The sequence below is a fragment of the Pleurodeles waltl genome, chromosome 10 (genome assembly GCF_031143425.1).
Source record: "Pleurodeles waltl isolate 20211129_DDA chromosome 10, aPleWal1.hap1.20221129, whole genome shotgun sequence".
NCBI classification, from domain to species: domain Eukaryota; kingdom Metazoa; phylum Chordata; class Amphibia; order Caudata; family Salamandridae; genus Pleurodeles; species Pleurodeles waltl.
In genome coordinates, this window is record NC_090449.1 from 1,065,811,643 (window position 1) to 1,065,828,642 (window position 17,000).

At 48.6% G+C, this 17,000-nt stretch overlaps 1 protein-coding gene across 1 annotated transcript in view; it reads left to right on the top strand.

Moving 5' to 3' along the window:
- The window catches only part of COLQ (collagen like tail subunit of asymmetric acetylcholinesterase), a 323,105-nt gene that overhangs the window by 251,540 nt on the left and 54,565 nt on the right, over positions 1-17,000 (top strand). Inside the window, exon 13 of the mRNA XM_069212095.1 lies at positions 8,427-8,566. Coding sequence (XP_069068196.1) covers positions 8,427-8,566 — 140 coding nt within the window. The remainder of the gene's footprint in view (positions 1-8,426; positions 8,567-17,000) is intronic.

Here is a 17,000-nt window from a genome sequence, read left to right on the forward strand (position 1 = left end):
CTGGTTCCCCCGACCCATGCCTCTTTTTCTGCCGATTATGGTGAAATTTTTCCAAAGCATCACTGTACTGACATACTTTGCCCCGCCTCACCCCATCAAGGGTTAAGAGAGACTCCGGCGGTTGGGCCCAAAAAGAGCATTGCCATTCTATACTGATCGCAGAAAAGACCACTGAGTTCATTGGAGGGAAGAGGGGAAGGCAGTGCAGAAACGAACATCTTCGATGGACTGTACTCTGCATAAATATCTGCTACGCACTGGGCAAGAAGCAACCTCCTGAAGGCTTGCAGACTCCTACTGCCAGGGCCAAAGCTGCAACCACTACTTTAGCTTGCAGAGCCCCTGTCAGGCTGCTAAGTGGGCAACCTTGCACATATTTACCAAACACTACTGCCTTGACTGTCAGGTCCATCATGATGTGCTTGTAGCCTGTTCGGTCCTCCAGGACATTTTGGTCTGAGCCAGTTCACAGACCCACCTGCAGGGAGATATTGCTTTGGTATCAATTTTAAGGTAGGAAATCTGCGGCTAGAAATCTCTATCAGATGAACAACTTACTTACCTTCAGGTAGGACTCTATCTAACCGCAGATTCTTTAATGACCCTCCCATCCTGCCCGTTCTGGGAAATGTTTCCTCTACCTAAAAGGTCCCTGAAGGTCCTTAGTATTTTCACACTGGTTAATCAGCTTTCTGATGTGGCTCCGTGCTTCTGGTGCGGAAATAGTCAGGTAAAGAAACCTAGCGTGCTGGGGGGCACCTATACAGACAGCGCACATGTCACGCCTGATGCGGATGATGCCTGTGCAGAGCCGATCAGCGCGACCTACCCGCCTTCAAAACAAGGTCCCTCCTCCGTATTTTAAGTAACCTTCACAGTCTATTTAGTATTGACCTTCTTCATAGGCCCCCATTTGAACCAATTTTTTCATGCCCACTTACTTTTCTTGTATGAAGAGAGTAATTGTGCTGTCCATCACCTCTGGAAGGAGAGTGGCTATGCACAAAGTACAGGGTTGCACTGAAAGTAAACCCTTCCTTTTTACTGAAGTTGATTTCTGATGGATACATCTACCTGCAGATTCCTCATCTGTATGACAATACCTAGGTGTCAGACTGGATTGGAAAAACTTCAAAGCCTTGATACCGCCAGTAGAGGGTGCTAGACTCAAGTCGGCGCTGGAAGTGACGTCAGGCGATGTCTCTGAGTCCACAAAGGTCCCACTCCAGATCGTAAACATAAGTTCCCATTTTTTCCACGCCTTTGAGGCGGATCTGGAGCTTTGAACTCAGAGGAGTTTTCCCCTCATAAAATTACTAAAAGCAGCACCAGTGTCTCCACCTATAAAATCAGGTTTTAAACCCTGTAGGGATTGTGAGGACAGATAACCATCACTGAAACCATTCAATCTGTTTCTGATACTTAGGCTCTGAGCATGACACCAGATTTTATACTTCCTGCCTCATTATGAACCCCAAGGACATCAAAGAGCTTGAGACCAAGCTCTTTATGGCTTTGGACAGACCTCCAAAACCTAAAACCAATGTCCTCACAGAGGTCTTATTGCCCTCTTCGGGCACATCGCAACCCTTGTTGTCGTTTAATGAGGCATTACAGGCCCCTGTCCTGGTGGGTTGGGGGAAACCGTCATCCACACCAGCAGTCAACAGGCTTGTGGCTTGATGCTGTCGTTCAGCACCAGGCAACCCACCATTCCCTTCAATTCATCCATCACTGGAGAGCCTAGTGATACTGGTGTCCTACTTCAGAACACATTTGGGCTGGGCCTTCATCTCAGTACCATTGGATATGGAGTCCAAACAATTAGAGGCTTGGGGCAAGAAAGCATTTTCTGCCATAAGTATGGCCTTGAATCGTTAAACACTAACTGTCTTCCGACCAGATATACCCATGTGCTGGGCGTCATGGCTTAAATGATGCTGCCGCATATCCCTCCAGACATGCAAGACCATTTTTAGGAGGTCATCGCCAATGGACACATTATTAAATTGGGTCTTTGGTCCAATATGATGGATTTTCCTTTCGACGGAGGGTGTCTCTTTGTGATAAAGCAGATTCGGCACTGGAGAGGCTCAAAACAACAGGGGCCATGGCAAGTTTAATGGGCATTTAGCTTCCACCACCAACCAGAGACATTTGGTCCTTTTGCTGCTTCTGTAGCTTTGGAAGACGTTCCTCCTTCCATTTCAAGCAATATCAGCTGCTTCACCAACAACTTAACCCCTCTTTCACCAATACAGGGGTCCTTTGAGAGGACAAGGCTGTGGATTCACCTTGCAACCCCCATCCTCTTTCTCCCATGCGCTTCAAGAAAAGCAGGTCTAAATCAGACCAACTCCACACAGCGGGTGGCCCATTTTCTTCTAGCCTGGGAGGCCATTACTTTGGACCAATGGGTTCTTCAGATTATAGAAAAGGGTATACTCTTCTTCAGGTTCTGCTCTCTATTCAACCTTCTCCCTCTTTCACACCAATCAATCATTTGACCATTCTAGAGCAAGAAGTGGCAGCTCTCCTTCTGAAAGATTAGTACCAGAGAGTCAAATAGGCCCAGGATTCTAAGCATTTTACTTCCTGGTGCCCACGAAAGATGGCAGCCTGCACCTCATTGTAGATCTCGGGATCCTGAATTTCTTCCTCAAAAAGCAGAAGTTCAAGATGGTGACCCTAGTTCAAGTTCTCCTGGTGTTGGAGCTTGGAGACTGGATGGCATCATTGGACCTGCAGGATGCGTATTTCAACATTTCTATCCTGTTGTCCCATCGTAAATACTTCTGATTTGTGGTGGGTTCTACACACTACAAGTTTGCCGTACTACCCTTTGGATTACCATCAGCACCTCAAGTCTTCAAGATGATGGCAGTGGTTGCAGCCTGTCTCAGACAGTCAGTTGTGCCGATCTTCCCATCCCTGGACAACTGGCACCTCAAAGCCAACTCGCCAGAGATGGTGTTGCACCACCTGTGGTCAACAAAGTCTTTGGTGTTTGACCTAGGCTTCTCAGTCAGTGAGTCCAAAACTCACCTGCGGTGTTGCACCACCTGTGGTCAACAAAGTCCCTGGTGTTTGACCTAGGCTTCTCAATCAATGAGTCCAAAACTCACCTGCGGCCTTCCTAATGACTCCAGTTCATAGGGTTGTTACTGGACACCACCCTTCTCCGCACCTTCCCTCCGCTACAGAGGATTTGAGCCTCTACACAGTTGTACTCTTCGCATGTTGTCTCTAAAGATGGGGTTTTTGGTTGCCATCACTTCGACTGGATGGGTCAGTGAGTTACAAGCCCTGAGCTGTTGCACCCCGTTCACTAACTTCTTCCGAGACAAGTTGGTGTTGCGAACCAGGGTTGCTTTTCTTCCCACGGTGATCACTGCTTTTCACTTGGCCCAATCCATTACAATCCCAAACTTCTGATCACCACCTTATCCTTCCAAGGAAGAGAAACAATTGCATCTGTTGGATCGAAGGCAGTGGTTAATTACTACCTAGACCGCACCAGAGAATATCTTTCAGATGACCAGTTCTTTGCGTGCTATTGTGGAGCCAAGAAGGGGAAGGCAGGTCAGAAGAGGACTCTAACCAGATGGATCATCCTCTACAGTAAAAGCTGCTATGGCCTAATCAAATATCTAAGTAAATTCTTTTAAGTTAACATTATGCCCTATGGGGTTCTATGTTAGGTCCCTGCCTCCAATATTTTCTATGGTAAGGAGTAGCAAAATCAGTGGTTGTTCATGTCTGGTGCTGGACTTACTACCGCTCCTTTTTAGCTGTAATAACTTACATTCATATGTTTGGTTGCACTTCCTGTTCATGAGGTGGTCATGCAAGTCTACATGAATAGCCCCTTATGTGTTTAGCATTGTGTCTGCCCATCACTGTTACAATGTAGCTGGTAAAACTCCACTCAACAAGTTATGGGACCATTTGACTAGGTAAAAGGCAGCCACATCTTATGGTGAGTTACGGTTCATACTATTTATCAAGCAACTCGTTAGGCTCATCTACACTTTTTTCTTTTGACATTTCTGTTTGAATGTGAAGTACTGAACACATTCCCAATTTGCAGAACTTCTTACTATAAACAAATTGCTTGGATGTCCTCAATCCTTCTTTCACAGATGATCCACATAAGGAATCCACCAGAGTGCCTATTTATTAAAAGAACAGGTTACTTACCTTTGGAAACATTGTTTTTATAGAACTAGAGTCTGCCTCAGAATTCCTATCACTGTCCTGCCTTCCCTTCTGAAGTATGATCAGTTTTCACTATTTTGTTGTTGTTCATATTTTTTGCCTGTTTACTCAGCATATTAAGCCCCTCTGGAGGTTTGAAAACATTATAGGTCTATGTTTATTTGACTTGTAATGTGCCTGGCTGCTTCATGTGAAGCTTTCCAGTACTAGGATTCCGTTCCTCAGAGAGCTGCTCCCTGAAGGGAAGCGAGTTTAGAAGAGCCAATTTTCAGATGTCTTCTGGATATTCCTTCTGATGGGCTCCTCTGAAGGTTAAGAGACTAACTGTTCCAAATTTGGGGGGCTAGATATCTGAATGACCATTCCTCTCCCTTGTCTCGCTTTGCTGATCCCTGGAACCAAGACCAGCAAAGATTCAGATGAACAAAGAATTCTTGACATAGGCCCTCATTACGACCCTGGCGGTTGGCAGAGAAGTGGGGGTCTTACCGCCAACAGGCTGGCGGTAAAAAAATTGGAATCATGACCATGGAGGTTACCGCCATGGTCACCCGCCACTTCTCCGAACCAACCGCCAGGGCGGAGACAACCGATGGGTTGGAGACTTGGGTCTCCAGCCCGGCGGCTGTTACAAGACCGCCGGGGGTATCATGACCCGGCTGACCGCCATGGATTTCATGGGGTTGGGCACCGCCATGCAATCCATGGCGGTAAGCACTATCAGCGCCAGGGAATCCCTTCCTTGGCACTGATAGGGTCTCCCCCACCCCTGAGTCCTTCCCCGACACCCCCCTGCCACCCCCCAAAGGTGGCAGGACACCCCTCCCCACCACCACCCCGACATCACTACACACACCCGACACGCATGCAGACACCACCAACACATATACCCGCACACACATGAACAAACATGCCAGCAGACACAAACAGAGTCATGCACGCACACCCACATTCAGACATACACGCACACATCCATACAGACATACATACAGGCAGACACGCACACATTTCCAAACACACTACACCCCTGCATGCATACACGCACTCACACACCCCCTCTTCATACTCACACACACACCCCCATGCATGCACACAACACACAACGCTCCCCCCCCCCAACCCCCTAACGGACGATCAACTTACCTGGTCCATTGATCCTCCGGGAGGGGATGGGATCCATTTGGGCTGCTCCACCGCCAGCACCCCATCAACAGAACACCGCCACGCCGAATCACGTAACGTGATTCAGTGGGCGGTGTTCTGTTGACGGGGTGGTGGAGGTGGAGCAACCTCCACTTCCCCGCCGACCGCCAGTATGGCTGCTGGCGGCTCTCCGTCAGGAAAAGGACGGAGGGCTGCCAGCAGTCATAATTCACGGAGCGGAAAACCGCCACCACTGGCGGTCTTCAGCACGGCGGTCCCTCGGCGGTCTTGTGAAAAGACCGCCGAGGTTGAAATGACCCCCATAATGTAGGGCTTTATTAGATTGTGAAGGTAATTAGTGCTAGAACAGGCCCAATAGATATAATACATGGTGTCAAATTGTATTTGCTTATTGACTGGCAGCTAGTGTACCTCTCTAAGACCTGCAGTTTCAGTTAGGTGTCTGGCAATATTTAGTAGCAGATGAGATGCTGAGTTTTCGATCGTCTGCAGGCGTCTTAGAAGCCTCTGTGAATAGCCCAGGCGAAGTACGTTACTGTGGGCCATGTGGGTCCTTATTATTGCCTCCACCACCATTTTCTGGGCCGCAGAGGAAAAAACTGCAACACCTTCTTCAAACATCTCAGGATCCCGAAATACCTGTTTGACACAGTCTTGTCTTGATAGTCAAAATTGAGAGGTTGCTCCATGCAGACTCCTAGTTTTATCACTTTAGGCATGGAATGAGTAAAAGCGCCCAGGGTGTTGGGCACCAAGTGATTGACTCGATAACTGATTGGTTTCCCACTATCATCACCCCTGTCTTAATCCCATTGTGTGTGCAGTTTGCCTTGAGTTTGTGTGAAGCGTGCAGTGTTTACACTTAGCAACCCCACTGGTGATGTCCATGGAGTGTAAACAGGGGGCAGCAGGGGCTGGGTAATGAGCCAGGAGATCTAGGGCAGATCTAGGGTAAATTTTGCGGTTCGAGCTTCAAGAACCAGAGGTTCTGGCGTATATAGGCTCTCCTTTGGTGCTCTTGCGACACAACAGCTGAGCACGTCAGCTCTGCGGAGCCCACTTTCATAAGTGAAGTGGTCCGCTATATCAAGCGGGCGTGACGCAAAATGGAACTGATGTCATCCTCACCTGTGGCACCTTATACGGAATAGGTTTGTATTGTTTCATGAGGCTGTGAGGATTTATGACTCACATCATTAAGCATTACCTGACATCAATGAATTGACGTTGCTTACATTTTTTTCCGAAACCAATCTGTCGTCTGGGAAGAAGGCCGCTACAGTCTGTAGGATACTTCGTATTCTCAGAAAGGACATTCCCAAAGGTAAGTAACGCTCTCTCTTGGCTTGCTTACATTGTCTGGAGGTACTCACCTTTAATGGCAGCGTGGCTTTGGCCTACTGTTGGGTATGCTGGACCCATTTTTTATTGCAACAATGTTTGATTTGTAGCGTGTGCGTAGGCCCCCAGTACTAGAGACATATTGCCCTGCCTATTAGGACTCCCAGCTTTTATTTCTCAGAGGTTTCTCACAAAGCAGTGCAGGAAGCTGTTGTGTGAGCTAAACTCTCCCGTTCCCCGTTCAATATATGTCTATCAAGAATAATGAGAGATCATCACCTGCTTGGTTATTGAGGTCACTAAGATATTTTTTTAATGAACCACATTTTGTTGATTTTAAGAGATTACAGCATACACATACATTAATGGAGATCATGCCCAACTAGCATAGTCTCCCAAGCCATCAATAGTTGACCATTCCATACAAGGTCAATTTGCGTCCTGTCCATGGAATGCCCACCACTTTCACCATATTGTCGAGTGTTTCTGCTGGCAACCCTGTGCCTGATAGATGGGCCACCCCATTTTAGAACACCAGTCCACTCCCTGTATCCATTCCTAAGGAGGGGGCCCAGGGGTGTCTCTACCTTTGTGCAATGTCCCTCTTGAAAACCATTGTGGCCACCAGCATCCAGTTGTGACAGGCTCACTCAGATCCCCCACTATGTCAAGAAGCTCGACCTGGGGGTTCAGGGCGATTGACCAGTCCAACACCTGTGAGAGTGTCTGCAATTCCCCGCCAGAATTGGGAGATCAGTGGGCATGACCATATCATGTGGAAAAACTCTGCGTTTGTGGGTGGGCAGTGGAAACTTTGAGGTGTGGTGGTTTGCCCACCTGCCATAGGCACCAGGAGTATAATACGACAAGTGCAGATATTTCTGTGGGATCAGCCTCAGTCTAGAGAAAACAACTAACTCTCTTAGGGCCATCTCAGCATCCCACCAATCTGCCTTATCAAGGGGTCTCACCCATTCCTCCCACTTATCTTTGAGGGTCTGAAACTCCTCCGGAGTGTGGGCCACCAGTGAGTAGTATGTTTTAGAGATTGCTTCCTTCTTCAGCTGCCCCTTGAGGAGACGCACCTCAGTGGGGTTGTACTCTGGAAGTTCTGCCACTTATATGGCTTGCCAGCACATGCCAGAGTTATAAGTATTTGTAGAATTGTGAGCCTGAGAGGAAGAACTGCGTCTGGATACCTTGGAAAGAGTACAGACGCCACACATCCCCAAGATTCGTGATGCTATTTTCTTCCAGGTCACAAACCCTTCCATCTGTGCTGAGTGGTGGAGCCATTTGGCCCTCCACAGCAGGGGGGGATAGTGAGTCAACTCCTTATCCCAACCAAGGAGACGTAGTGCAGAGTGACAGATTTTTAACACCACCACTGTCACACTTAGGGGCTGATGGTTGGTAAATTGAGTACCATTAAGTAACAGTAAAACCCAATACGTAGAGTGCTTAGAGACTGTACTATTTAAGTAGTGATAGTATGCATCTCCTGTGGAAGGTTGGGTTCTGCTATAGCGTGGGGCATTGAGGGTGGTCGGGAGAGGAGGTACGCCATACAAAAGTGGCAGGACAGTGGCCAGAAGAAACGTGCCTCATGACATAGCCTAGGTGTCACAAAACCTGTAATAGCCCTCTTGCCTAGGTTCTTTTTCTGTGTGTCCTTTTTGACACTCTGTGATCATCTTTTGTAGGACAGTTAATTGTGGGACCAAAGGGAGAGCGAGGAATTCCAGGACCTCCAGGAAGATGTTACTGCAAACCACACCCGGCAGCAAGTGGCCCGATCTATGACGACCCGTTGCTTGGACACAACTTTGTCAAGGCTCCGGCGGTAAGAACCTTTCATTTCAGAAGTATGGGATTGTGTCTTGCCCAAACATCATGATTGGTGGCTCTAGATGATGTGCTATCCAAATATCAGCAATAGAGAGATCTGCGCATGCACTTTGTGTGTCATAAACAGGCTTGTATCATGTGCTACGCAAGTGGTATAAATAGTCTATGATCATGTGCTTCCCAAGTGTCATGGAGAGACCTGTGATATGCTATCTAAGTATCCAAGATAGAGAGACTTATAACATGTTATATCAGAGCCATAAACATTCACATTACACCACACCTCAGGGAGCTCCACTGGCTCCACATACAGACTCACTCATTTAAAACTCCACACACACACACACACACACACAACTTAGAGCCCACTTATCTGAACAGTTGCATAGCCTTCCATCAGCAACCCAGACATCTTCGCTCCTCAGGACTCCTTCGCACACATCCCATTCATACACAGAACGAGATCAAGAGCACGGGTGTAGGAAGTCGGCTCTGTATGTACTATTTCAAAGTAAGAAATAGCATGCACAGAGTCCAAGGGTTCCCCTTAGAGGTAAGATAGTGGCAAAAAGAGATAATACTAATGCTCTATTTTGTGGTAGTGTGGTCGAGCAGTAGGCTTATCAGAGGGTAGTGTTAAGCATTTGTTGTACACACACAGGCAATAAATGAGGAACACACACTCAAAGACAATTCCAGGCCAATAGGTTTTTATATAGAAAAATATATTTTCTTAGTTTATTGTAAGAACCACAGGTTCAAGATTTACAAACAATACTTAAAATGAAAGGTATTTCACTCAGATATCTTAGGAACTTTGAATTATCACAATAGCATGTACAGTTTTGGCAAAAATGGCAATAAGCTATTTTAAAAGTGGACACAGTGCAAGAATCAACAGTTCCTGGGGGAGGTAAGTGTTTGTTAGTTTTGTAGGTAAGTAAACCACCTACAGGGCTCAAAGTTGGGTCCAACGTAGCCCACCGTTGGGGGTTCAGAGCAACAACAAAGTTACCACACCAGCAGCTCAGGGCCGGTCAGGTGCTGAGGTCAAAGTGGTGCCCAAAATGCATAGGCTACAATGGAGAAGGGGGTGCCCCGGTTCCAGTCTGCCAGCAGGTAAGTACCCGCGACTTCGGGGGGCAGACCAGGGGGGTTTTGTAGGGCACCAGGGGGGACACAAGTCAGCACAAAAAGTACACCCTCAGCGGCACGGGATCGGCTGTGTGCAGAGTGCAAACAGACGTCAGGTTTGAAATAGGTTTCAATGGGAAACCCAGGGGTCTCTTCAGCGAAGCAGGCAGGCAAGGGGGGGGGGGGGAGGGGGGGGGGGGCTTCTTGGGGTAGCCACCACCTGGGCAAGGGAGAGGGCCAACTGGGGGTCGCTTCTGCACTGGAGGTCGGATACTTCAGGTCCTGGGGGCTGCGGGTGCAGTGCCTTTAACAGGCGTTGGGTTCTTTGAAGCAGGCAGTCGCGGTCAGGGGAGCCTCTGGATTCCCTCTGCAGGCGTCGCTGAGGGGGCTCAGGGGGGTCAACTATGGCTACTCACAGGGTCACAGTCGCAGGGGAGTCCTCCCTGTAGTGTTGTTTCTCAGCAGGTCGAGCCGGGGGCGTCAGGTGCAGAGTGCAAAGTCTCACGCTTCCGGCGGGAAACGTGTTGTCTTTAAAAGTTGCTTCTTTGTTGCAAAGATGTTTCTTCTTTGGAGCAGAGCCGCTGTCCTCAGGAGTTCTTGGTCCTTTTAGATGCAGGGTAGTCCTCTGAGGCTTCAGAGGTAGCTGGACCCTGGGAAACGCGTTGCTGTTGCAGTTTTTCTTGAAGTGGGGAGACAGGCCGGTAGAGCTGGGGCCAAAGCAGTTGGTGTCTCCGTCTTCTCTGCAGGGCTTTCAGGTCAGCAGTCCTTCTTCATCTTCAGGTTGCAGGAATCTCTCTTGCTAGGTTCTGGGAGCCCCAAAATACTCAATTTAGGGGTGTGTTTAGGTCTGGGGGGTTAGTAGCCAATGGCTACTAGCCCTGAGGGTGGCTACACCCTCTTTGTGCCTCCTCCCTGATGGGAGGGGGCACATCCCTAATCCTATTGGGGGAATACTCCATCTGCAAGATGGAGGATTTCTAAAAGTCAGAGTCACCTCTGCTCAGGACACCTTAGGCGTTGTCCTGACTGGCCAGTTACTCCTCCTTGTTTTTCTCATTATCTCCTCCGGCCTTGCCGCCAAAAGTGGGCCCGTGGCCGGAGGGGGCGGGCATCTCCACTAGCTGGAATGCCCTGGGGTGCTGTAACAAAGGGGGTGAGCCTTTGAGGCTCACCGCCAGGTGTTACAGTTCCTGCAGGGGGAGGTGAGAAGCACCTCCACCCAGTACAGGCTTTGTTACTAGCCACAGAGTGACAAAGGCACTCTTCCCCATGTGGCCAGCAACATGTCTGGTGTGTGGCAGGCTGGTAAAACTAGTCAGCCCACACTGGAAGTTGGGTATGTTTTCAGGGGGCATCTCTAAGATGCCCTCTGGGGTGTATTTCACAATAAAATGTACACTGGCATCAGTGTGCATTTATTGTGCTGAGAAGTTTGATACCAAACTTCCCAGTTTTCAGTGTAGCCAGTATGGTGCTGTGGAGTTTGTGTGTGACAGACTCCCAGACCATATACTCTTATGGCTACCCTGCACTTACAATGTCTAAGGTTTTGCTTAGACACTGTAGGGGCATAGTGCTCATGCACCTATGCCCTCACCTATGGTATAGTGCACCCTGCCTTAGGGCTGTAAGGCCTGCTAGAGGGGTGACTTTTCTATGCCATAGGAAGTGTGAGGTTGGCATGGCACCCTGAGGGGAGGGCCATGTCGACTTAGTCATTTTCTCCCCACCAGCACACACAAGCTGGCAAGCAGTGTGTCTGTGCTGAGTGAGGGGTCCCCAGGGTGGCATAAGACATGCTGCAGCCCTTAGAGACCTACCCTGGCATCAGGGCCCTTGGTACCAGGGGTACCAGTTACAAGGGACTTACCTGGATGCCAGGGTGTGCCAATTGTGGAAACAAAGGTACAGGTTAGGGAAAGAACACTGGTGCTGGGGCCTGGTTAGCAGGCCTCGGCACACTTTCAAATCATAATTTGGCATCAGCAAAGGCAAAAAGTCAGGGGGTAACCATGCCATTGAGGCATTTCCTTACAACGGGTGTTTCTGTTCATTCCTCCTGAAGCATGAATCGACGTCCCACTCCAGATCAGAGCCTCCTCCTGTCTTCTTGAATTCCATAAGATTCTGAAGACCTGACTTTGTAATTCACTACTCTACCCTCAGATGGCCTCGGCACGCACACCTCCTCAACGCTAGGATACCCACACGGATGACAGTGTGCTTTACAAATACACATAACATGTACTATTCACATATTACATACAGCCAGTATGATATAATGACCTATCTAGATGTCATGAACAGATGGGCATTGTTATATTGAAGTGTCAAAAACAGTCCAGAATCATGCTGTGGTGAAGCAGATTCTGACTCATGAGCATCCCCTTTTTTTCTCCTTTTGGACCACAGTTTTTTGTCAGCCCAACCTCTTAAGAGAAAGCCAGCTACTGTGCGCAGGTTGTTATATAGTGTGGGATACTGCTTTGAAATCGTTGCTGAGCAGGCAAATGTAGAATAGGTTCTTGATTTGATGTATGAGGCATTGTATTTCTTTTGTTTTATAGGCAAGTAATCTCTTCCCTGCTCCTAGACTTGAGTAGAACCCAGTTTTGTCCATGGCCTTCCGGCCAAATGGCTTAACTGTCAGAAAGATGTGCTTGTAGTGCATAGACGCGAAAGCATGATGGTATTCCACACTGCATATCACCCTGAAGAAGCAAATCTTGAAAAACATATGTTGGCACTTGTTATATTTGATACCCCTATGAACTACTCATTGATACTGAACTATCCTTTAAAAGACCTGAAGGAACCAAAATTAATTATTAGTTAATTAATTATTAGAAACTATTTATGTAGCTCATTGTACAGATGAGTTATTCATTGATACTATATGCTGATGGATACTTTTACCACAGATTCCTGACCTTAGAATACTCTCCACGTGCCAGACTGGATGCAGATATGTTTCCTGGCAGTACTCCTGTGCGCTGCTAGGTGGCATTATGTGGCTCTGTGTTGACTTCGGACCACCCCTGAAGTGACTGAGCAGAAACTAATAAGCAGCACTTGTGCACACTGACATCCGTTCCTTTTTTTCTGCATCTATCGACGTGGAGCTGGAGCTTTGCTCCTAATCTTGTCATTTTCTGAATGACTCCTAAAACAAATTCCAGTTTCCTAGGGAAAGATATCCCCACTCAAAACAACATAGTTCAAACCATGCTGCGACTGGAGAAAACAGATGTTGTCAAGGATAGAGCATCTCTCTGGTTTCTGGGCTTGGGCCATGACTTGAAGTTGTATGATAAATATGCCCAAAGGCGATCCGGGACTGGGAAGCAAAGGTGTATATTGCAGAACACGAGAAGACGTCATGGACTTAGCGTAAGCCCGCTCCCCCTCCAAGTCACAGGAGTGGACTTTGTCCTGTTCCCAAGACCATTCCCTCAAGCTGTCAACTTCATGATTAAAGTCTTCAATCTGTTGAATTCAATGTCCAAATGCAAACAAAGCTGGATTCAGCCCAGTCCCTCCACTCTGAACCTAAGGAGACTTTGCAGTGTCAGTCACAGACCTTCAAGGTCTCCGGGCGCTGAGACAGTTCTTCAACTTCTCCCACTGCCCCCTTAGTTTCCCTCACTGTCATCAAATCCACTGTAGTTTGAGGCCTTCTAGGAGGCTGTAACAAAATGGGTTCTACTCATGGAATCTGCCCAGATTTTTTGGTTTTTGAGCACCTGATTTTGTTACCTTTCTACTGGTGACTCATCCACAGTAAAGACACTGTAAATGGACTCTGCATGTTTACCACCAGTATCTGCCTTTTAAGATAAGGCCAATTTGATGCAGCAAGGGTAAAAGGCACTTGGCTGGTTACACATGAATGCATGTGCACAAGTGTAAGGACTGCACGCGGGAGACTACTATGGTGCATAGACAGGTACCAGAGCACAGGTAGCATGCTGCAGAGGAGACTCTGCAGGATTATGTATCGACCTGGGGTAGGGAAAGTCAGTGTGGTTCACTGTTTTGTCTGCAGGGACACTTTATTATACAGATGGTGGGCATCTGCCTGAGAATGCAATTCCCCTTCCCTTTGGCCTGCAAAGTCCAGTGACAAATCAAAATAGGGTGGAACCTGTTCAACAATATCAAATCTGCAAGTTCCAAGAAGGTATCTGTATAACTTATGGGTCATCCAGAATTGTCATATTTCTCTGGCTCAGCTCAGGATTGGAGCCCAGGCCTTTTGTCTCCCTGCTGGGCCTCGTTCATTACATTTCCTTTCAGCAGCAGGATTAAAGGCCTCCCCACACAAAGTGAGCAATTAACTGCACTTCATTCAGCTCCTGAGTAGGAGGGGGTGGGAGGAAGGATCTGCATCTATCGATTAGCTGTCACGCTGTACCAGGGATGGGCTAGCCCAAGCCCCTGATCGAAGGAGGGAGCCCAGACCTCTTGAGCCAACACAGGCGGGGGCTCCTCATTGATGTTTTGGTGAGAAAGGCCCTGGCAGTGGGGTCAGTAAGGGACATTGCTGAGACGTCCAGAGGAGATGTGACCAGTGACTCCTGGATGACACCATCTTGGATTGTCCCAGGATGCTGTGCAGGAGGGTTGAGACGGGGTGGAGAAATGTTATGGCAGGCTAGGATTAGCCAGGGGTACCTTGCTTCTAGACCTTTCTACTCCCACTTAAAAGGTCTTCAACAAGGGGAGAAAGAGGTCCTGTTGGGCTTTTTGTTGGAGCTGGACACTGGGACTGGAGGAAGCACACATGGACAGCTGGAAGGAGGAACCCCCTGATGCCCACCTGGACTCTGGATCCCAGGCCAGTGGGCCTCTCCCCAGGACTAGGGAAGCTGATCCCCTTACACTCCCTAAGGTAAGGACTAGCTGAGGGAAAAAAGTGACTTCTGCACCAAGGAGGAGATGAGAACTAAAAGAGAAAAAAAGAGAAAGGCTGGCACAGGAGCCAGTAGACTAATCTCCCTGCAAAGTTTGCCACTTTAGAGGCAAGAAGGTCTAAGAAAAGTGCTCTCCCTGGCTAGGGGTCACCAACGGGGACAAAATGAGCCAAAAATCAAGCCAAGCGGTCCAACAGGCTTGAGATATGTGGAGGAAAAGGACTGGACCATCGACCCCCTCCCCCAGGAAGGTCAGAGAGCACGTGAAGCTCTGTTGCAAAGTTGAGAAATACCCCCAGGGTGGGCCAGGGCCTGCCCCGTGCAATATAAATGAATTTTGTCCCTGGGAGGGGACATGCATGGGACCCCCTTCCCAGAGCTCAGAGGGCCCGGGGGTCCGCACCCTGGGCCTGATTTCACCTACTGAGGACTGGGACCCAACATCTGGCCACTCCACCACCACAAGAGGAGCAGGGAGAGCCGCAGGGCTCCCCGAGGGTCAAGAGAGTGGACCGGGAACCCCAACTCCGGCCCCAGTGTGAGCAGCTACAGGGGGAGCGCCAAAGAGGAGGGGCCTAGGATCACAACTGCGTGCCTCAGCAGAGAGTGAGGGGGGGGGGGAATGGTGGGGGAGCGCTACCCCCCCTCCCCCCCCCCTCCTCTCAGCGGGCAGCCACCACCAGTGCCAGCGCCTTGCCTTCAGGAGTGGGCAGGGGAAAAGAACTTCCAGCTCCTGCAGCAACACAGGGAACAGCTGCCCACATGCCAGGCTGGCCAAGGCTGGGCTCCCTGGGCTGCTCTCAACGTGAAAGACGTGTGGGGTGCCCCGGTGGGACCAGGCATCCCCCAAAAAAGGAAAAGAAAAAGATAAGCTGCACAGCATGAGCCAGCATGGCAACAAGAAAGGAATTCTGCAGAGCCACCTAATTAATATGCATGCACCTGGAAGGTAGTGTCCCATGATGCCCTGCTGGCCTTTTCTAGGACTAATGTTTTGGGAATGTGGTGGCCCCAGGATGGCAGAGGCACCACCGACAATCACAAGAGAGTGGTGGGGTTGGGGGCAGGAGTGCAGCAGCCCCCCCTCAAAGGACAAATAACACAAATCATCGGCCCTAAGTGTGAAAGATCAAGGAAACTAGGACCACCCTGGGATTCCCTGTCTTTACAACCCCTCCCCAGGCTGGAGCTTGAGTTCTACAGCCGGGAGTGCAGCGCTCTCTAGGGGTCAGAGAAGGCACAGGCACATGGTGAATGCTCAATAGGTGCTTTATTGGAATGAGTTATTTAAATTAGTCTCAACAATGCTTTATTTAAAACGTATTCATACTGGTTTAAAAACTGCTGTATTTAAAATAATTATTCACAATAGTTTTAAGCAATGCTTCATACAAAGATGATATTGACAAGGCTTTATTTAAAGGGTTGTTACCTTGATAGTAATGCATTTGTGTGAAAGGCTGCAGTGCTTTATTAATGATACTGTAAGCACATGATTGCAATGCTTAATTATTCATAATAGGTGCAGAGGCGGTAACAATGCTTTAGTACTGATAATGTGAGCCCATGATGGCAATGCTTGATTATTCAGAATAAGTGCAGAGGGATTATGGTTAATGAAGTCAGTCACAAAATGAAGTATTATCATGACATGCAATTCTGGTCTTGTAATGTGGTGACACTGACCTGATGTAAACTGTGGGCATTAGTTTAATGTTGAAAGCTTTTCTGCCATCTTTCAAGGGGATGCTTATTCAGGCCCTCACGGATGTCACCACCGCCATGTGGTATTGCAACAAGCACAATGGGGACAGTGCTTAATTTGTAAATAAAGAGGTGCCGGTGCTCAAAGCCCTTCTCTTAATTGAAGTAATTAAATCTGCCAGCACCGAATACTGAGGCAGCGGAATCCTGAAGTCATCTCGGGCCTCTTCAATCCATTTACAGCCACTCCCTGCCCCTTCAGCTCATCCTGCAACTTTCTACTTTCTCCCTTCATGACGCTTTTTAGTTTTTCCTTCTTCCGGCTTTCCCATGTGTGTCATTTGCTCGCAGCAAATGCTTGAGGCATAAGAATAAGCCCCGGCCCTCACAAATAAGTGCCGGTGCTCAGCACTGGAAACAACAAGCACAAATTAAGCACTGAATGGGGACCTGGGCTCTGTGCCTGGATGCCCTGCACCTCTGGAACTGCCTGAATTGCCAGGCCATCTCCCTAATGGTACGCCTTTTGTATGGATCTTTAAACACGGAGGTGGACAAACTCAACCAGTGATGCCTGGCAAATCATAAATGCCAGTGCCCTCTAGCGGTGTACAGTAGTGCAGGGCATCTTCCAGCAACGGGGAGGGGAACCCTGGCTTGATCTCTTCACCGCCACTG